The sequence below is a fragment of the Antechinus flavipes genome, chromosome 2 (genome assembly GCF_016432865.1).
Source record: "Antechinus flavipes isolate AdamAnt ecotype Samford, QLD, Australia chromosome 2, AdamAnt_v2, whole genome shotgun sequence".
NCBI lineage: Eukaryota > Metazoa > Chordata > Mammalia > Dasyuromorphia > Dasyuridae > Antechinus > Antechinus flavipes.
The window spans coordinates 503,505,695-503,529,192 of NC_067399.1; the positions used below are offsets into that span (position 1 = coordinate 503,505,695).

The window sequence follows — 23,498 nt, forward strand, 5'->3', positions numbered from 1 at the left end:
TGTCTCAGTTTTCTAATCTGTTAAAAAATGAGCTGGAAATGGAAATAGTAAACCACTCCAGTATCTTTGCCAAGAAAATCCCAAATGGGGTCCCAAGGAATCGGACACAATTGAAAAACAATTGAAGGAACAACAAACAACAAAAAAGCAAGAATGATAATCACATGACAGAGGAAACTGAGTGAAACTTACTTGCAAGATTTCTGTACGTTTCTGTACTTAGAAGGAAGCATTGTCAGGAAGATAATTCACAGATGTCTTTCCCAGGTCCTTTTTGTTTCTACTTCTAAATTTTGGTCTTTTTCAGAGAGATGAGAATTTTATTTTCGTCTTATTCTACAAATTACAGAAATTCTAAGGGAAACAGGAACTTTTGAATTCCATGATACAGAAGCTCCCCTATATTTTTGTCATTCTCTCTTTTGCTAAGACCTCAAATAAACTTCAGATTTTCTTCATTTTAACTGGGCGACCACTGAGTTATATAAAATGTGAGTTGATATTATGGAAATAAGTTTGTATGACTTTACATGTATAATGTATTGCTTGCCTTCTTAAAGGGTGAGGGAAGGAGAGAATTTGGAACTTAAAATTTTTAAAGCAAATGTTAAAAAAAAGAAAAAGAAAATTTTGGCTAATTAAATATCCAGTAAAGAAAATATAACCTCTTTTACAATTTTATAATTCTATTGTAAATTAATTTTTAAAAAAATTTGGAATGCCAATGAAGTAACATTCTAAGTTATTTCAATTAAACTTAAATATTTAAACCCAAAGCTACTGAAGTCATTCGGACTTGACTATCCAGGAAAAGGTCCCAAGCTCAGGCTAGATTCCTCAACATCTGAGAGAATTCTCTTTTACTTAAAATGCAATGCCCTCAATGCAGGACTGAAAGAAAAGGAAGGAAAATATTTAACTGAAATATCACCAGCTAAGGTCACAAGACAATCATATTTGTTCACCTTTCCAGATTACTCTGCAGCAACAAATTAAAAACAAAAGACCAGCATAATCTATGTCTGTCCTCCTGTTAATCTGTAGACCAATATGGTGGATCATATATTCACCTTCACTGTAATAAAGAGGAAGCAACAGACTTTCAATCTCTCTCCTCCTCTTTCTGCTATCTCATTTGCTTGGAATATAAATGCTCTCTCTTCACACACTCATTACTCTTTAATGATGTCTGTTTGTAAATAGCAAGATAAGATGCAATTAAGCCAAGAGAGGCTAAAACAAACAAACATGCTAATTAGGTTCTTTACAAGATTTTTTTTTTCTCCCAGTATAGACTGGAATTTACCTTTCATTAATCTAACTTAATTGCAATAGTGCACCAATAAAAAAAAAAAAATCAACACAAATTAAGTGCTTTGAATGATTTCCCTTATTAAAAGTAAACTGGTGATTTTTTCTTATGGTAAAAAGGCATATTCTGATAATAAGTGGACAAGATCAGGTAATAATATTGCTAATCATTTCAACGGAGACCGCCATTGACTAGCTTTCTTTTGGGAGGTAATGACATTTTGATATCTATGGCTAGTTTGGAAATAATGAGGCCATAGTCACATATTCCCTCCCTATTTTAATCAAGTTAGCGTTGTTCTGTTCCATGATTGTAGACTAAATATCTTAATTCTAGCCAGCTCCTCTATAAATCTAAGCCATTGTAATAACAGAAACTAAGTGGGAGAGTAGTGATGAATGAGTAAAAAATCCTCATAATATCTGGAGAAATAATGCTAAATCAGTGCCCCATTGTTGATGAAATAGACCCATCTTCTGATAAAAAGAAAAAAGCATTATGTACTGACAGAAATTGATTTGTTCCTGATGATAGAAAAGTTCTGCCTCTTGATTCTAGAAAGTGTTAAAGATATTTCCCAATTAAAAACCAAAACCAAAATCCAATATTACCTTCATCACCTAAAATGGTTTCCTTGGAATCTGTTGACATTTTTCTTTGGAAAGAATAATAAGCTATTTTTCCCCCAATTTTCATTTATCTCCTCTCCATCACCTTCCTCTTGACAAGTGACAGTCACAAGCACACCAAGGAGTCCTAATTTACGGTAGCTACTTTTGACGAGAATTGTACAATTGGTAGTAGTTCCACTTTCATACAAACAGATCTGAAAAAATACTAGGGAAGCTGTGGGTCTTAGAATCAGATCCACAGTCCTGAAGAAAACCCCATTCTGACATTATTTGTATAACTGGTAGAAACCTGTCTTCTCTAATAGCTTCTGCTACTTTGTACTCCATAAGAATCTTCTAGGATAGGATTGTGTGGATGACACTGTCATCTTGCTTACTTTGCTACTATTATTCCATTCCTGTGGAATAGAACTAAGTGCCAAGAAAGGTCTGCATCCCCCTCTCAGATTCACAAGCTAGACATTAAAAGAATGGAGTGTAGAGAGCACATACCACATATTAAAAAAACAAAACAAAACAAAACAAAAGCATTCTTACCCAATGCTGAAGCCAGGGGACAGACTGGAACTAATTTAGAGAGCAACTATTAATTAAAACACGTCTTCTTTGAAGGCTGAATAAGCAAACATAGCTGAGAAGCTGCCCCAATGCAAGATATTCCAGAAAAGATCTCTCCACCATCCCCTTCAAAAAATCAAAATAATGAATTGAGAAGTATTATATTTTTGTCATTTCTGTGGAAAAGATAGCCCTCTGTTCTGATCAATCATCAACAATATTAGTCAATTTATGAGCAGATGAATGCCACAGAAAGGAGGACAATATTTATGTGATAAAAGGTATTAATATCATTTGGAATACACTCTTGCAAGGAATACTTTCTCTAATGTCACTGTCAAAAGAAGAAGCCCAGTTTCTTTTGTCTTGTGCAATGACACTAAGACACTGATATCTTTAAGAAATTCTTCAAGGCAGTTTAGATGCCACAAAATGTTTACTATTTCACATGGATGAGAAGATAATTGTCAAGTTTAAAAATGCTGTGGGGAGTTAGGGAACTGCTTCCCCAATATTTTCTTTGCCTCTAAGATGGGACAGTCGTGTAGAATTGGATATACATTCAAGATCCAGGATTGAATATCCAGGGCTAACTTGAACTACATGAAAATAGATGTAGCCTCTGAAATTCAGTAGAAATACATTATTTACAGTTGTGGTTAAGTTTTCCTTTTGAAAACCAACAAGGAAATAATTTAGCATTTTTGGAAAAGACTAAAGGAGAAAACTATCACCCTAGGGGTGCTGTATTATGTCCATGCTACTGAAAAGATTAAATATGTCTTTAGAGAATATATAAGCCAAGATGTCTCATTTTTTGCAAAAAAACTCAGTTTTTAAAAAATCCTTATCTCCCTATGTACTAGTCCTTTTCTTTGCTCTGAATGATCAGTTTTGTTTTCCAAGACCAATAGGCCACTGATTTATTATAGGTCTAAGGAGATCTACAATCTTGATGAACATTGCTAAGTGACATTTTGTGTCTCTGGATCCATGCCAAATGCATCTTGTGAAGGAAACCTCAGAACTATAATGAAAAGTGAATATGGGGCTGTCATAGCCACTAATGTGTGAAACTTGCATCTTTGGCAATGGTGACTTGAATGGCTACATTACTCTCCAAATATGCTAGCTAAGTAGTCTGAGCTTAAAACACAGAGCGCTCATTTACTTTAGACCAAAGTGAAACTGGTAAAATTGAGCTGATATCTTTGATATGACTTCTGCATTTAAGGGAGTCAAAAGAGGAATGAAAGCTTAATGATTCAGTTTGGAAAGGAAGCTCTTTGTTCCTTAAAAGACTTGGCCTTGACAATTTTCAAAGACTGACTTAAGCACTGAATTTTGGTCACATGATATAAAATAGTGGCCAAAGCAGTTTATCTGTTCCCAAATGGGCACCTGTGACTTGGGCACCTGCAATGATCTCATTCAAATCCCAAATTATTTTTTTATTTTTGATCTTCCTAGGGTATATATCTAGCAGTAGGATTTCTGAGTCAAAGTATATGAACATTTTAATCACTTTAAAGTGGATTATCTGTCATCTATGATGGTCATTAACACTGATTACATGGTGATAATTTTTATTTCTAATGTGGAAAAAGTAAGACACAGGTCTTGTAATTTGTTCAAGGTAATATAGCGAAAGGAGCAATGAATCTTGACAATCTTCAACCATCCTGACTCCCAGTACAGTGTCTTTTTCACCAGACTTCTAAGGGATTGTCTGTTATTGAGGCAAATATATTTCAACCATTGTTGGGAAATAGAAACTAGCAATAGAAGAAAAAGGGAGCTCCGCTCTGATGAAGATATAATTATAAGCCTTAGAGTAGCCAACCATTAGAATTACACAGAAGCTGAGACAAAGCACATTGAGTATTCTGCCATGCCTCGTGACCTAATAATTTTATACTGAAATTATATTATGACAAATATTAATTTGTAACCCTGAAAAGAAAAGGTAATGTCACAAAGGGACTAAAATGAACACTACTGGCAACTGTGTATAAAGAAGGAAAGGCAGATCAACTTGATTTGCCTCAGTGACATGTTATGACTTTATGTATATGAGCAGGAGGTTTTTTCTGAGCACTACCTGAGATATTCCCAACTTTTCCAGTGGTTGCCTCCCTAAGACAGGGACCAGCAATTTGTATTAGACAACAGTTAAAGGTCAACCTCTAGCACAAGCCCAGAACATCCAACTCTATTCACTTGAGCACTACAGAACTGAAACCAAACCAGGAGGGCATGTATTTAAAGAGTCATACAGGGCATGCAGTGTCTGCTTGATGGACTGGAGACAAAATCTATCAATCCTAAACCACTTAAGTGCTCTCATATCAAAGCCTTGTAGCCTAAGACTCAGTCTAAAATTCATTCGTATGGTTTCATTATAAACTACTGAAAAGTTTAATTTCACAACAGCAACACTGACAATCTTAATTTAAACACAACTGCTGTATCATATATAAAAACACAACAGAGCTTCCATGTTAGTGAACAGATGCCTAGTCCATTTGCAATTAATAAGACCCACTTCCATACAATCCAACTACTTAAAATTCCTGGAACAAGATGTAAAAGTTAAGATGCTAATGTTCTGGTTTTAATGAGAATGAATGGAAACTATAAAGTCTTTTCTCCTTTTGAGAGTAGGCCCAATCCACACAAACGTTCCAACAGTACACTAAATTTATCAACAAAATCATCATTTGATAAAGACTGTATGAGAGAAGAAAACAGTGCTGGAAAATTGGACTTATTTCTGAGAACATTTCCCCCTGAAACAAGATTTCTGTTATTCATAACATTATCTTTTTAGAAGAAAAATCCTTTTTCTTTAGCCAGATAGTGTGTCCTTCACTCATTTCTATCTATATGAGTAATTTTTCTAGGATAGTGATGATATAGCCTGTGCAGACCTCCAGTCTCCTAAGCCCAATAAAATGGAATAGTTTCTTCATACTTTCTTGTAGCTCTAACATTGTATGTTCTAATATTCTATATTTATATTTTAAAGCTCCCTTTCCAGTTCTAAAATTCTGTGCTCATTTTCCCACCAGCAAATATACAATATTTCACATATATTGTTTAACATATATAGAAAGAATATAGAAAGGGTGAAAAAATAAAACTAGAAAGAAAACAATAAAACAGTGATGGGGAGAAATTTGATGTCAGTGAAACCATCACATTGAGGCTCTAATACTCAGTGCCCTGTGAGGATGTGGAAATGGAACAAAAGAAAATTAATTTAGAAAGAGTGGCTAGACCTGACCAAATACAAAAGTGAAGAAATTTGAGCTGGAGGCAACAATTTAAAAGGCTTTTCAGGGATCTATTTTCAAAATGTCTTACAGTAGAGATAGCCCCCCAAACTGAAAAGTTCATAGATATAGAAGCTATCATTATCCAATGAAGACAATAACAACTTTCAAGCCACAGGCTTATTTTCATTTTGTTCACTACCAAAAAAAAAATAATTTGAAACAGTAAAGTCAAGTCCAACAGTTGTCTCCCTGCTCTTGTTAAGATTCTCTGATAGATACTACCAGAAAGGTAACCTTGAGTTCTGATGTTCCCACTGACAGATGCTATTTTGCTCATTGCATCATGACACAGAACAATGCAGTGACTTGTAAGCCTTAAAACCAATTGAAAAAAAAAAATCAAGCAATCTCAAAAGGAGAAACAAAATGAAATTATGAAAATCTCTCAGATTATAGCATGCAGTTGAACAGGCAGCCCATTAACTTATTTTACTTGTAAATGCATATTGGACAGGTAGATTACTTCAGATAGACAGTGAGTAGTCAGAGTTGAATAGAAGGAGAGGAACAGATTGTATTTATTTTGGGAAATTATATAATCTGAAGCTGTCCCCCTAATACAAAAACCCATTTTAAAAATTACTCTTACAAATGTGATATTGCTCCAAATCATGGGATACTAAAAAATCAAAATCTTAGATGATCCAAGACAACAGATCAACAATGACTACCACATAAGAAGTAATTTAAAAGGCATCAAGGACAAGTATGTTCAGAAAGGGGGGTAAGGTAGATTCTACAAAATATCCATATTCATTCACATACACACATACACACACAAACAAACAAAAAAAATTTGACACAGTGGCAAGAGGACTAAATCTGGAGTTAGAGAACCTAAATTCAATTGCCAGCTCTGCTATGTCCTATTTATGTGACTTCTAACACATCACTTAATGTCTGTGGGTCTTGGCTTCCTTATCTGTAAAATGGAGAGGTTGCTCTAGACTACTTTTAAGATCCCTTCCAGGTCTAAATCCTGTGAGCTAAACAGAAGGCATCCAGCATGTTAGGAAGATCCACTAGAAGATTTATGAAGGGAACATAAAGATTAATGTAGTATAAGAAAACACAGACAGGTTACAACACATACCAGAATACCATGGTATGCTGGGAGAAGTGCTGGATTCTGAATCTGGAGAGATCTAGGTTTGAATTCCACCTCAATGGCTACCATAGACAAATCAATTAATCTGAACTTCAGTAAAATTGGGAGATATCCTATTACTTTTAGTATCTATTTCTCAGGTTTGTCATTAAGAATCAAATGAGAAAATGTATATAAAGTGCTTTTTAAGTCTTAATGTCCCATATACATAGCAGCTATAATAATAGTTATTATTATTATTATCATTATCCAAATCAATTAGATCAAGATCCACCAAAATACTGAAGTGTCAGGGTGGGAAAAAATAGGGGCAATAGGATCGACCTCTTTCTAGCCTTGTTTCCCACTTACGTGAAATGCTCTCTTGCATTCCAAAGCTAGTTAAAGTTCTGTCTTCCTCATAAATCTCAAGTCCCACTTTTTCTTTAAAGTCTATCACATTGCTCACTCCTCTGAACTCCTACAACAATTTCTTATCCTGCTGATTATTCATTTTGCATATACTGCCTTATATTGCTTGTCATCTTTTTTTATGTCTGTCTGATTTTCTCTACTAGTGTATTATTCTTTCATGCATAATGGCTGTGCCTTAAGTATCTCTGGATTCCTATTGCACAACTATCCCTTGCCCATAGTAGGTGCTCAATAAAATCGTTGATGATAATTTTTTTTTTTTTAAATCATGTATGTGAGCAGCTAAGTGGCGCAGTGTATAGAGTACCAGCCCTGAAGTCAGATGATCCTGAGTTCAAATCTGCTCTCAGACACTAATACGTCCTAGCTGTGTGACCCTGGGCAAGTCACTTAACCCCAATTACCTCAGCAAAAAAAAAAAAAAAAATTAAAAAAAAATTATATATATAATCATGTATGCTAAGAGTTCCAAATACACCAAAACTATAACACTTTTGTGAATTTTCAAAAATCTTTCCACTTTTGGGTTATTAAAAATTCTGTAAATCTCTCTCACATTTCTATAACTGATATTTGGAGAACATTTCAGAAATTTTAGATTTGTAATTAAATAAACATTGCAAATAGCTAATCAATTTCTAAAAAGGTAGACACAAAAAGGCGATTTTGTCTGCTTTAAAACATACTATATTTATTCATGAAATTGTCAAGATATAAAACTTCTGACTTTGAGAGAAAAAAAATTTTTTACAATATTAAACGTGTTTCATATGTTCACCAAGCCATTCCCTCTTGACCTGAAAAATTGGCATGAAAAGCCCTAGTGATCATAAAAATTAACAGTCATTTGATTTACACATATCTCTAATTCTTAAAGCAAGTATAAAAATAAGATAATTTTTGTCAATCATTCTTCTATTTTTCCTATGTGAATTTATAACGAATTCATTTTAAGGGCTCAGTTTACTAATAATGCAGGATGAACTAGTGATCAAAATCATGACATCTCTAGAAATCAATCTGAAAAAATAATCACAAAATATGGGACCTGGTTCATCTTTTATGTAGCTTAGATCCATTCTGCTCATTTTTTATATACTCAGTCATATTAAAAAAAAAAAGAGTTAAAGTTTCAGCACAGATGTCAACTTTCTGGATTTCAGTAAATTAAAAAAAAATTTTCTCTCTTCACATCACTGCCACTAGAAATGAATTGTGCAGCACTTTCTATTAAAACTGAACAACTGTTTTCTTTCAACGCATAGACATGATTAAAAGATTAGCTGGGGAAAAAAAATCAATTGTGTAGATTGGGATTAAGGAACAGAGTGAAATACCAAGATAAACGCCTTTTAAAATCAACTGAGGATTTAACACAGCTCTGGAAGGTTTCAATTATTTACATGCTTGGTCTATGTGGTGTAAATCCAGGCTAATGAGATACAATTGTGTATAAATTGGAAATACAAGATGACTTGCTTGTCTAGAGAAAATAGCCCAGCCTTGCTCATTAATAACTCTACAAAATAGAGATGATGATTCAGGAACCTTATCTTCATTTTGGTTCATCTTATTGACCACTAGATACTGAGAAACGTGCTTTCATTTGATAAACCCTGAGACAATGCTGCAAGGGATCAAGAGACTATTGATCAACATCTTTGTCCTGCAAATAACAAGAATTTATGGTAGTATCTTCTAAGGAAATTATAAGGGCTCCGCGATACACTATCTGTGAAATTCCAGAGTTTCTTAGTGCAGTACTTTCTGCTTTTAGAAATACACTGATGTTGACCAATGAAATCAAAGCACTCCATATACAGTTTCTTCATTAAGTCTTATGGTACTTATACATTCTTCTCCTGTCTATAATATAGGCTATTGATCTGTAAGTGGCATTTCAAAAACAATTATTAAACTTTAGAACAGCTATATTCTTCTTCTTTGGAAGTGAGGTGGTTAAACAGTTGAAAGAACCCTCAGCTTGGTATCAGGAGAGAGCTGCTGGTAGCACTATGACTCAGCATGGAAATTTAGATAAGATCCTTCCCTTATTTAAGCCAGTTTCTTCATAGGTAAAATGGAGATGCTATTAGCTGTTTTACCACTTTTGTACATTGTTTGAGCAGCAATAAGAGGATTAAATGAAGAGATACATATTAACTGCAAATTCAAGGTGTATTACAGATTCCATGAAAAACTTTCAACATTTTGTAAGAGCTATCATTTTATCAATATGCTAATTCTCTCCACTGAAACAAATTACAACTCCTCCCTGCCTCAGTAATGCTGTCCTCATGAAATACAGTAAGCCAAAATAAAATCCAATAGCTGACAGTCAATCTTCTGATTATAAGCTGAAAAGTCTATGGCTAGTAAAAGAAAATTCAATGTGCTGCAAATAGTCATTTATAGGTTATCTCTATCATACCTCATTGAAAAGTTGAAACTAAAAAGTTAAAGGATTTTAGGAAGGCTCTGTCTATAGTATTTTCCTCTTTATTTTCACAACATATGGGCCCACTCCCTAAAAATAACTACATTTTCCCATTTCCCAGAGTAAAAAGCGACTGAACTGATACTCGTTAAATGACCTAGTACTTAAATCCAAAAGTCACAGGAAAAAATATCCATGAATTATTCAGAAGAATCCTTCAGAAATGCCTTTCTCTGACCCACTGACTGAAGTGAGCAACAGTTTCAATGAAGCCAAGATGCTGCTTGAGTGAGCCATGTTGGCAGTTTCTACTAAAATTAGAAGGGAGGAGGAGAAAGGTGTCGAAAAGGGAATCTGTATGAAAGTTAAAATGGCAAACATCGCTCACAGATCCAAACACTGTCCTGAGTTCAGGTACATTAATGTCTGATAAACCACTGGTAGCCTCCTCTTTGGAGAATAAAATGGCAAACCACTCTAAAATCTTTGCCAAGAAAACTCCATGGGGAGCATTGATATGCCATGGCCCCTGAGGTCATGAAGAGTTAGACATGACTGAACAACTTAACTGAACCACAATGTCTATCCTTGGACATGTGATTTCCATCACAGATAGATGTGAAGATCTACACTTAAAACCTCCAAAGCTCATAAGAGTGGATAAAATTTCTCAGTACTTTTGGCATTTGAGATGGAAGAATCTCTCAAATTTGAGCAGAACCTTTGGAGAACCAGATGAGGACCTAAGTGACTAGAATAATTATTACATATGTGACCTTGGATAAGACCCGCAATCTCTTAGGATTTAGTTTGCTCATCTGTCAATGACAGAGCTTTTAAGGTCCTTTTTGGTTCTAAAGATAAGATCCTGTGATTTTAAAAAATACATTTAAATGCTACATTAACTGGGATAGTAGGTAAACTGCATGGCAGCAAAATTGGGCTAATTACTGATTGAGAAAAGACTAAAGAAAACTTTCTCAATTGTCATTAAATTCCAATTCATTATTTTTTTTTGATAACCAAAGATAATAAATATTTATGTAAGGAACCACAAACTAAATTTCTGCATGAGTCCTTCTAGAAAAGGAAAAAAAAATCTTTGCAGATAAATTTGCAAGTGTTTTGTTGTCAGAAAACAAAAACAACATAACCCAATGCAGCTCTCTTTCTCTCTCATTTGCCAGAAAACTCAGCTTTATTGGCCACGTGCTAGAATCGGTTTGAGACTGCTATCCTGGTGTTTCCTTTAGACGGTCTCTATTTTTCAATGTCTTATCTCACACTGTGTTTATCTATGAGCTGCCTTAGGACCTCCTAGAAGTAAAGCACAAACTTACTCATTCAATAAACCTTTATTGAAAGGTGACAGAAGTGATATAAGAATAAATCTCAAATATATGTTATTAACATAAAGATTAGCAGATGACCAATGATTCTGAATAAAGATTTAAAACCCTAAGAGATAAACAAATAGGAAAGTCACACAAGAGGCATAGAACAAAGGTAGGAAGATCTTCCAAAGAACAATACAAAAATAAATGTCAAAAGTACTGAGGGTCAAGGCCAAAGTCTACAACTATGGTTTCTAGCATAATTTTTGCAAGAAGCCTAGGGGGTTAGCTTTGCTCCCACTACTCTACAATAATACTTGCTGGAATCAACGATGTAACTCATATCAATCTTCATCCTAAACTCCAAAGAAACAATATGCTTGCAGACAGATAAAACAACATATAGAAACATAAGAAATTTAACTGTTCTATACCTCACTAAATCTGGGAAGGTTAAAAAGAGAAAACATACATTGATGTAATTTTACAAAGGAAAATACATTACACAAAAGTATTGCATTTAATTTTTATAGATTCCACTTTATGGAAGTGTTGAAGAGATTTTAAGATAATTTAAATGTGGATAATTTAAAATTTGGTAAAGCATTTTGTTCTTTTGCAAATCCAATGCTATACAAATTCATTAAAAAGGAGTATTTTTTTTAAACTAAGGTAATAGATTCATTACCTTAGTCCAGAATTCAAGTTTTCTTTCTCTTTCTAAATTAAACACTCTAACCAATAAATTAACCAAAAATTGATTATTAAAATTTTAATGTTAATATAAATCAGTTATTTAATTTACTCTAACTCACTTTTTTTTTAAAATAATAATTGAACAAAAATAGATGTCAGTTAATAAATTTCAGTCAAATAGTCACAAAACTAAAGTTATTTTGGATAAATGAATTTGTTCTTTCAAAGAATAAAAATAGAACTCAACTATACTAGTGATTATTAGTTTGTAAATACTTCCAAAGCTTCAAAACAGGGCAATTAAACTAGATGATACATGGATTAGCTTAAAGATCTTATAAAAAGCTTGCATAAGTCCACACTTGCTAAGATTTGAGGCACATATACAAGCTATACATTCCCCCCCTACAACTGGACATACAAGGTTCACAAAGTAATTAAAAGAAGTTAAGCCAATTATTGCTTACCAGTCCTAATCAGTATACAATGTCCCATTCATTTAGGAAAACAAATTTGAGGTTTTTTTGGTACAATAAAGAAATGTGATCAGAATGTTTTTTATTGATGTATTTTTTTAAAATATGGCCAGCACAACTAACCAATACACTGGAAAAGTCCAAAAAGATGTTCAGTGTTGAACATCTGTAGACATACCGCTTAACCAAAGGGGCTGGCTTGAGAACAACTTCTCAAATCTTTTCTTTCAAGCTACGCTTGTTCTTTAGAATTTTGCAACATTCATTCTGCTATTCTTGCATATGAAATCTTTTTTATCCATTTAGATTGTTTGTCACTTAGATATATTGTTTTCTTGGCTCTATTTTACTGCATTCTACAACAGTTTATCTAGATCTTTCCATGTTTCCCTATATTATTCATATTCATCATTTCATTCCATTACATTTATATATAATCAAGATAGTTATAACACAAATTTGTTCTAACGTGACAGATATGTTAGGGAATAATTTGAATATAACACAAATTTCAGGTTTGCTTATGCATGAATTTGCATGTGAGAAACAAATAGAGAATACAAACCATCCCTATTCTTATCTGGCATTATAAGTTTCCATCAGATTTCAGATATAACTCCTTTCTACTTCTACACAGAACTTAGAAGCAGCAACCCTTCTATGTCCATTTCCACAAGAAAACTTCAAAGCTTTTAAGAGTGTACCATTATTGTATATTTTCTTTTACTGTAAAAACAGTGGATAGAGCAGGGCTGGTACCCACCTACTAACTTTACCATTCTTTCACACAATTCACCTAGACCATTTAACATGTAACATGTGTACAACTATGCTACCATTTTAATTAGGTTTCCATCTTTTTAAAATGTTGTCACTGATGGAAGTTTTTTGTGTTGCTTTTCTTATTCCATTTCCCCCATGAGTCCGTATTTTTTATTCTGTGATTCCATATAAGTTCAGTGATTTTTAAGAACACAAATTACATTTTAGCAAAGTTGACTATACCACTATTTGTTTGGCTATTCCCCAATCAATGGGCATCTACTTTGTTTCTGATTATTCACTATCATAAAAAGTGCTGCTATAAATATTTCGATGTTTATAGAGATATTATCAAAGCTTTCTTGGAGTATAAGAATTGAAATTTCTAGGTCAAAGAGTATGGATATTTTCCTTACTTTATAATTCCAAGTTGCCTTTCCAAATGGTTGTAGCAATTGACAGCTCCCCAAATAATGCATCAGAGGGCCTATCTTCCCACAAGTCCCCCAACATTGAGTTCAATTTGCAATCATTTTATTTTGTCTCTATCCCATCTGGTTAAGAATACGTCTCCTAAGCTATAGCTGTAAAAGGTTTATAATTTGCTTCTTTTCTAATTTTTTATAGTATGATCTTTAATATTAAGGTTATATATCTATTTAGAATATGGAATCACATCAAGGTATTGATCTAAATCTAACTTCTACCAAACTGCTTTCCAGTTTTCCCAGAAGTTTGCTTGTTTTAATAAAACACGGAATTCTTTTGTAAGTAATTTATTTTCTATATGGTCATTGGATTGTTGAATTCTATTGTTTCTGATTTTATCTTGTCTAGTCTGTTTCACTGATATACTTCTTGATTTTTTTAAAAAACAATTCCAGATGCTTTATCTATTGGTTTATCTGCTCATTTTCTAAGTCTCTGAGTTTTCTTCCTCCTGAGATCTGGATTATTTCTGCTCCTCTTGTCCCTTCCCCCTGCCTTTATTTTCACCTATTGTTCATTTCTGACTCCCTATCCTTTGATGGCAGTTTCTTTCTAAATGAGATCAAAACTAACTTAAGCTTGCCCTATCCTGAACAATGCATGGTTCACTAGCTTGGGCCTCTGTCGAGAATAACTTGTTTGGGAACAGAATTAGCCCCAACTGAATGCTGGTCTATTTTCTTCAGGTTCAGTGGAGAGTCACACAGCCCTGTCCATAAAGGTCCTTCCTCACTCTCCTGCTTGGGCCCAGCTCAGTTGCAGCACAGAATGATGCCACAGTTTTGAGAGCTTGAGAAAATTTTTGATATTTGGAGTTTGGCTCTCAAAAGTCCTGGAAGCAGTGTTTCTATTGGGCTTATATCCCAAAGAAATACTAAAGAAGGGAAATGTATGTATGTGCTAAAATGTTTGTGGCAGCCCTGTTTGTAATGGCTAGAAACTGAAAATTGAACGGATGCCCATCAAATGGAGAATGGCTGGGTAAATTGTGGTATATGAATGTTATGGAATATTATTGTTCTGTAAGGAATGACCAGCAGAATGAATACAGAGAGGCTTGGCGAGACTTACATGAACTGATGCTAAGTGAAATGAGCAGAACCAGGAGATCATTATACACTTCGACAACGATATTGTATGAGGATGTATTTTGATGGAAGTGGATTTCTTTGACAAAGAGACCTAACTGAGTTTCAATTGATAAATGACGGACAGAAGCAGCTACACCCAAAGAAAGAACACTGGGAAACGAATGTGAACTATCTGCATTTTTGTTTTTCTTCCTGGGTTATTTATACCTTCTGAATCCAATTCTCCCTGTGCAACAAGAGAACTGTTCGGTTCTGCACACATATATTGTATCTAGGATATACTGTAACCTATCTAACATATATAAAACTGCTTGCCATCTAGGGGAGGGGGTGGAGGGAGGGAGGGGAAAAATAGGAATAGAAACGAGTGCAAGGGATAATGTTGTAAAAAAATTACCCTGGCATGGGTTCTGTCAATAAAAAGTAATTATTAAATAAAAAATTTTTTAAAAAATCCTGGAAGGTGTATCTGCAAGGGGACTAGGATAGAAAAAAGCACTCTGTTAAAATGGGCACCTGTTGTACCCATTCTCTATTCCTCTGCTCTCCTACAAAGCTCCTGTGTGTCATAATGGCACAACCTGAGAAAATGACAACTGCTTAGAATTTGGTTCTTTGCAGCACTGGGAAGAAGGGAGAGTCAGGATATGGAGCAAAAATCTACTGCAAGGACATGGGCTGTCTTGTATAGTCCAGCCGTAGGGAGTGTTTTGGGCAGTGGCAGGAGGGGATGCTGAGTGTTCATTAGGGACAGAAGAGTATTTGCCTTCAAGTTTTTACTTGTTTGGGGACCTAGTGTTCTAAATTGTGGAGGCAGCTACAATGGTTTTCCCTTTAGCATTTAATTTCAATGTTGGTTTGAGAGGTACTGAGGATCAGAGAGAATGTCTAATCTTCCATTTTGTTGGTCACACAACCTCCCCGCTTTACATCTAACATGGATGAATTACTAACTTAATTTCTCTTATAGACTTATGAAACATAAAATCTTATACTTTTACTTTTGGGGACATAAATCATCAGGAGAGTACACTAACATGTCTATCTATGAGTCAGTCTATGCACATCTGGAATACTTACACTTGCTTCTTAATCAAATATGGCTTTACTGACTAAGCAGACTCAATACCCAACTTAATAGAATTGGACTAGAAGCTCTGGGGTTGATTTTCTACTGTGAGGACTTAGGAGGTCTCTTTTGTTACTTTGTGACAGCTATATTTGGCTTAATAACAGGACTCTCCAAATGCATTTAAGTACTTACTTTCTTGTTCTTCTCTTACCCCAATTCGACCTCACCTTTATCTATGAGATTTTTAATCACTCAGATGCTAAAGGAAATAGTTTATTACAAATTATACCAATTCCCAAACTGGGAACATTGGCACTGACTTTCCACTGGGTCTCAAGGTTCAGAGTAACAAATTACCTCAGTATTTAAACTGTCTACAGCTTGGTGAGGGAAGGACTAGCTGAAAAGGGATTAAACAAAACTGTCCTTGCTTACTGACTATTCTGGGGTCCCAATTATTTTTATGTTGTTTGTGCACGCACACATACAAGCGCACACACATACACAATGTAAGGAGAAATGTAATAGTAAATTCAAGAGAAAATTACAAACAATACATTTAGGTTATTTAGTGTTCTCCAAATGTGTATGATGAGTTCTTTGGACATTCAGAAAACTGCCTTAGCATTCTATCTTCGTGCAATTCAGAAGCCAGTAGGTTCTATCTCCAATTAAATTACACTTGGGGAAAAAAAATTGCCCTAGACACCTCAAAATAAATAGGACACTCCCTTTCCCCCCCATCCCCAACATTTTCAGAAACCATTCTTAGATTACCGATCTGGTTTCATGTGGCTAAGATCTGCCTAGACATAGGAACCTACATGAACTTACAGTTGAAAAGTTATTAAGAATAGTAGAAAATTCAGTAAAAAATTCCAAGCAATACATTTAGGCTTTTTGATATTCCCCAAATATATTTAGTCATTCTTAGGCTATTCATACAGCAGTACGGTATACTACCTATACAGAACTAGCTGCAAACAAAAACTCACTAGCCCACATAAAATTAAGTATAAACTGGATTTGGGGAAGAGGTTTCTTTCTCATTGTTATACTTTCCTCCTCATCATAAAGTTATCTGGTGAGGTTCCTAAACCCTATGAAAGCAATTCAAAGAAATACTAGAGTAAGCAGGTAAGGAAGTTAACAATTCAGCATTTGCTCTAGTTGTAGTAGATAATGGAGATAGTTATAAATCTATATCTTCACCTTCTCACCCTTTCTCTCCATTTCTGTTGCTACTAACCTAGTCCAGGCCCTACCTAACACCTAAACTACTGTGATGGCCAACTAATTAGTCATAACTATCTCTATTCCTGCCCTCCCACCATTCCAATCTAGGCTATACATGGCTTCCAGATTAAACTCTCTTCATGCTATTTAACTCATTTGACTAAAAAATAATTAAGTTTCTTCATTGTCTTCAGCAGGAATTTAGTTTTTATCCTAATAAGAATATTCTATTTTACTTCTAAGATTCTAGTCTTAAAAGTACAAGGGGTAGTGGAGGTGAAGGCTAGTGAACAGATGCCCTTCTTTGTGGGGAAGATTCCCTAGTCCTAAAGGAAGGGTGTATGTGGCAAAAGCAACTAACTTAATGATAGATCTAGTAACAGTGAGACCAATCCAAAAATCTCAATCACATTAGTTTGGTTTTAGTAACTAAAGGCTATGCTTCAGGAAAACTAAGAAGTCAAGGAAAAAGACTGAACTTCTAAAGGCCCAGAGAAAGGCTCAGAGAACAGGCCCAAAGAGATGGGGAGTTTATACCTAAAGAAAAGAATAAAACATAGGTACCAAAGAGGATTAGAATATTCATTTAAGTATTAAAAAAAAAATGACTCAACTCTGGGCTACTAATGTGGTTTAGGAGCCAACCCAGACAAAGCTATAGTAGAAGAATGGAAATGGGTGTTGGGTAACCCCATATCAGCCAATCAGGGTGAATTTTATTTCCTTAGGATAAAAACTAGTTTCAGAAAAGTTATTTCTTCCTTGCATTTCACTTCCTTCACAAAAAGAATGAAGTAAGAGGCAAGGATAAGAAATGGTCAGTCAAGAAATTCACAAACAGGCTTGGCTCCCCTTAGGTATCCATGAAAACAAAGTTTCATCTGACAATTTTCTGGAATTCTATCTACTTTCCCCTTTTGTTATTTTAATTCTAATTTCCCCATTAGCTACTATCAGTGAAAAAAATTTTTTTATTGAGACAGTGGATTGAAATAAATCTAATTTTCTAGATAACTTTCAGACTTTAGCCATGGCACTTACAGCCAGTCTGGAATTTTGGGACCTAGGGTCAGAAATCATTTATGCTGCTCCTAGTGACAAAGAATATTTAATAACAGTTCTTACCAGTAGTCAGTTCAACTTGCCTCTTTCTTCTTTAAACAATAATATAAGAAAACATTACACCAAAAGTTCTCTTTAATTGTGACTCACATCACCAAAAAACATACATAAAAACAGTAACAACTTTATCTAGATCCTTGTGTCAATAGATGAAGGTGCCCAGTTAGAGGTAGCTACTTCTTCAATCAATCATCCTCAGGTATAAAATTTATATGTATGTATGTATGTATATATATGTTGTACATGTAAAATGAGTTCCATTCTTGAGTAGAGCCTAAAAGCTCTCTCATCAGTCTATTAAAAGAGAGTCTGAAAATTGATGTGGCCAACAGGTCACTGATATAAAAGTCTGTTTTCTCAAGTGGAAGTAACACTAATATCTTGGACCTGTTTATCAATAATCTAGCCTTCACTGCTTATTCACTCCAATGCCAAATTCCTACCTTCATAATGAAACAAAAACTAAATGACCCAAAGATAATTTGAACAAACCTCGTTCACTGAGGATGCTTTCATTTTTATCTTCATTAACTTCTCTGGTCACTGACAGACACTGACAGGTGTGATAAACACAGGATTAATGTTTCAGGATTCTAGTTTACAGGTTCTTAAATATAAGATAATCTATATGTTTACCCAAGGAAGGCAGTGGTATGCATTTGTGTGCAAAAGTATCTTGTACAAAAAAAATTCCTTTTCCCATAAATGAAAACTATTATTTTGCCCTCTTAATATCTTAACCAAGAATACTCTGAAATATAAAAAGCAGCTTCTGCTAGTCAGAAGAGCCTTGCTAAGACTGTTTCCTGGCAAAGTACAATAAATTAACCTTTGTAAACTGTAAAGTGTTATGTGTGATTTGATGTTATTGTCATCACCAGATCAAATTTCCTCCTGACCTCCCACTTTCATTAAATAATAACCAAAAAGACATTTAACAACCACCAAATTGTTCTCACCCACATAAACCAAGCACTCTCACTACTTGCCTCAGATAGGAACTAAGACTAGGTGAGTGACTATTTGTAAGACTACAAAAGTGAAATACTAGATCCAGACAAAGCATTCACTCCCAGCTCTAAACAAATGGTAGCAATTAGACTGGAAAGGAAAAGACACTGTATTTTAATTCCCTATCTCATTGATATCCATCAAAACCAGCTGCTCTTACTTAATAAACTTTGTTTCCTTTGAAATGTAGAGTCTTTTCAAAAACTGTCTTCGTTTAATTGTTCTCCAAAAGACTATTATTAAAAACAAACACTGAGAAATGCTTTTCATCCTTGAAGTGCTCTGTAACTACCTAATTAATAATCTGATTTAGGATTTTTAGAAGCATTTTCATTTCAAAGCATAATGACCTTTTGTGAATCTATACATATGATAAAGAGGTATCAACAAAATCCCACATTTTATGTACTGACAGGAAAAAGATATAAGAAAATGAGAATTACTGAGGTCAACATGATTGGTGCTAACAAACAAACAAAAATAGATTTACTAATCAGAAACCCCAGAATTTCTGGTTATAAGGTTAGTGCAGGCTCTAACTTCATTTTATAAAGATATATTTTCAGTTACTATCACGCTTCTTCCTATTTAAAAGTGTAATTCACAACAATGTTCAAGGGTTAAATATCATTTCCTTTTGACAGACTTAAAATCACAGAATTTTAGTAAACTAAAAAAATCGCTTTAATCTAACCCCTTCATTTTATGAAGGAGCACAATGGGGTCCAAAGAGCTGCCATAACTTGCCTAAGATTTATGGTGGAGATGGAATTGGGATACTGACCTTCAACATTTCAATATGATAATCTTTCCACTACAACCTATTGAATCTTAGGATAAAATACTAGAGTGTCAAAAAAATTTCTGTCCTTGATATTCATACCGTGAAACCTCATTACAGGGGAAAACTCTTATAAAGAGGTGCTTCCTTTTGTTAATTTAATAACCAAAATCCTTGGATACAATTTGTTTCTTTCTAAAAATATTTTTATTAAAAATTTTTTTACCTTGCTTACATTTCTTCTATATATTCCTAATCTTTCTTCCCAAAAAGTCATGCATGTCATAAAACAAAAGATTATTTTTTAAGGGAAAAAACGGGGAGGCGGGGGGAAGGAATAGGGGAAAATCAATAAAATCAATAAATATATTGAAAAAAATTGAAAACATTAAGAATTTCATATCTGTGGACCTCCTTCTACAAAGAAGTAGGGAGAGGTGACTTTTCATAGATGAGGTCTACTTCTGAAGTCTCAGTTCTAAAACTATGATTTTATGAATATGATATAACAAAGTTACAGGGCACTTATCATTCCTGACACTAAGAAACCTTTTTTTTCCTCAAAGAAAGAGATCTATCATTAAAAAGAGATATACTACTGTCTATCCAATTAGAGCTTAATTTACATCAATAAAGGTGTAATATTCAGGACTAGAAAATTAATCTCAGTCAAATTTTCTCCATAATTCTCCTCAACTTAATCAAATGAGTCTTACCAAAAGCATCGCAGATGTTCCATTGGGTCTGGACAAATGAATCGACATTTCAGGGAACATCCTATCAATGCGGCTGATCACATCATCAACATATCTAAGTGTAAAAAAAAAAAAGTACAGATATAAATTATAGCAACATTCAAAGTAATGACAAATAACAAAATGCTAAGGATTTCTTTACTCATTTTTTTTTCGGGAACTAATTTTAAATAGCTACCATAAAATACTTTCTTATGTTTGAAAATCTTTACTTACAGAAGACACATAGTTCAGATATGTATGTAACTCACTACTAGCAAGAGAAAAATGAACCAGAACATTCTGTGAAATAATCTCAATAGTGAGTTTCCTCTCTGAGTAGAAACTCACAATTTAGAAGTTAATTCTATAATAAGAACAGTACTTACTCTGACTCAGACGCTTTTAGTATGAGATCCTGTGAGGATATGTCCCCATTTTAAAATTCCCACTGGATGTGAAGGAAATATACTTATTGTCTCATGACTATGGGATAACAAAAGGCTAGATAAGTTACATGAGCAAAGTGGTTTGGGAGAAAAAAAAAAGTAGAGAAGTGCCATTTTGGAGGAGCAGTGAAACAATACAAAAATCAAACAGGAAAAAACCTTAGCCAAAAGAACTGTAATATTAATGAAAACTGAATACAAATTTGAATGTATTAAGAGATGTTTAGTATGTAAATAAGAAAGTCTTTATCTTTCAGCACAAATTAAAACTGCACCATAGCACTATGCCCAATTTTCAATTCAATTAAATATTAGCAACTATTAAAGACCTACTAAATTGCCAGGCACTCTTCTAGGCACCAGAGATACAAAAACAATTACAGCCTCAAAGACATTGATATTGTACGATTATCACATATATACAAAGATAAATGGATACAAAATATATATAAAATTATGAGAGTAATTTAGACAAGGCTGGGAGGAGCACTGAAAACTGGGAGACAATCGGGACATTTCTCATATAGGAGGTGGCATCTGAATTGAATCTTGTGTCGAGCTAGATTCCAAAAGGCAGAAGTATGGGCAGTCTCTTTTGCCCATACAAAGCCCAGAGCAGATGAAATGCTATCTAAAGGAAAGAGCAAGTGGCTAGTTTGGCAGACACAGTGTGTGTATGTGTTAAGCAGAATTCTATGAAATAAATCTAAAAAGAAATTGAAATCAGAATGTAAAAATATAAGAGAAGGGGTTGATATCTCATCCAGAAGATAATAAGCCACTGAAGGCTTATGTGGAATCTCTGTGAATGATGGATTGGAAAAGGGAGAGAGTAGAATCTGGGAATCCACTGAAGCAGTTTAGGCAAGTGAGGGTGTTGGTTACACAAGCAAAGAAAAGCAGGAAGGTATAGGAAACTGAGAAGATTTGGCAAATGATTGCAAATAAAGGGAGAGAGAAGAAAGACTCGAAGGTGACTCTAAGGGAAACCTAAGTGATTAGAAACAGGCAAATTCTGAAAAGAGAGCTTGGTCTTTGCATTTTAAGAGAGGGGGAAAATTTGAAGCAAAGAAAAAAAGTTCAAAAAACTGATAGGTGTTTATTTAGAAGAGGAGAAAACGGAGATTGGGCCTCAGTTATCTTTAGGCCAGCTGCTATAAGAAAAAATGCCATTTATTGCCACAAAGACCCAAACAAAGGGAAACTGATTAAAAGAGAATATTCCTAGATATAAGGAGGAATTTCTTAAGGGTGAACTTGATTAAATATCATATGAGACTAGCAAGAAAGATTCTGAATTCCCGTTCTAATGCTCTTTAAAAAATAAGATAACTATCTGTTCAGTATGGACAATACATAAGGCAATAGACAATTTTCTGAGCTCCTTTTATAGGTTTTGAGGGGTTTTGTTGTTTTTATGCCACATAATCCCCCCAAAATAAAAAAAAATGAAGGGAGGGATTAGCGAATTAATGGAAAAAAGTAAGTGGGAAAAGAACATCTTTCTTTGGATCATGAAAAATGTATAACAAAGCCCCATTAAAAAAAAATACACTAAGACAGCAAGCCAACATTATGCATCAGTATCACAAATTTTATTCTTCTATGATGATATGTATGATTTAGATCAGGTTACTTTAGACTCAACAGAAAGGAAAAAAATCAGCTGTCATATACATGTGAATGGAGGTCATTGCTAACTACATGCTAATGGGGATGAGGGGAAGCAGTGTCTTCTGAACTGATTCTCAATCAATAGATATCATAGCTTTGGAAGTCTAATGCAAATAAGCACACCAAGCTTCAGTACAATGTTAACATAATAATTTGCTCTCCATTGCACCTTTCACCTTGAAGGATCCAAAATGCTTTTCTTTAATGGAGTAAGAAAACTGAGACAATGTAACTGAAGTGATTTTCTCAGGCGAAAATATCTATCAGATACCAAACTAGAGGATTTTAGGACTCTAAGCACTTATTTGTGTTTTCAAAAAGATCCAGTTTTTAAATCACACAGTACCATACAGGGTCTGAAGAAAATACTGTACAATCTAAGATCTGTACCTTATCTTAGAGGATAGAGGACAGATAAATGGGGAAATGTGTCCCCAAGAGGCAGTAGGGAAAAGGCAGAATGGAATATAAAAGATGAAGTAGAGGAAAAGAGTGCAGGAGATGGGAAGGAGAATCTAGGTTATCAGAAAAGCCCAGACTATTAAAATGTTATTGAGCAAAAGCATTTCTTTAAAAAAAAAATGCTTTTCATTCATGTACCTGATACGAGGAAGATGTCACCTGTAAAAGGCAATTTATGTTACGTATTAATGTATTTGCCAAGTAGAGAAGGAAGAAACTCAGGAGCATCTTTACTAAGGAAAACAATGTCTTTATTCTCAGGACAAAACCACAACATTTCTCTTTTAAAAATGCATCAAAACCTCTTGAA

At 34.2% G+C, this 23,498-nt stretch overlaps 1 protein-coding gene across 1 annotated transcript in view; it reads right to left on the reverse strand.

Annotated features, from left to right (window-relative positions):
* Window positions 1–23,498, reverse strand: part of MED27 (mediator complex subunit 27) — a 253,392-nt gene that overhangs the window by 67,738 nt on the left and 162,156 nt on the right. Inside the window, exon 4 of the mRNA XM_051980225.1 lies at window positions 20,586–20,679. Within this exon, the coding sequence (XP_051836185.1) occupies window positions 20,586–20,679 (94 nt within the window). The remainder of the gene's footprint in view (window positions 1–20,585; window positions 20,680–23,498) is intronic.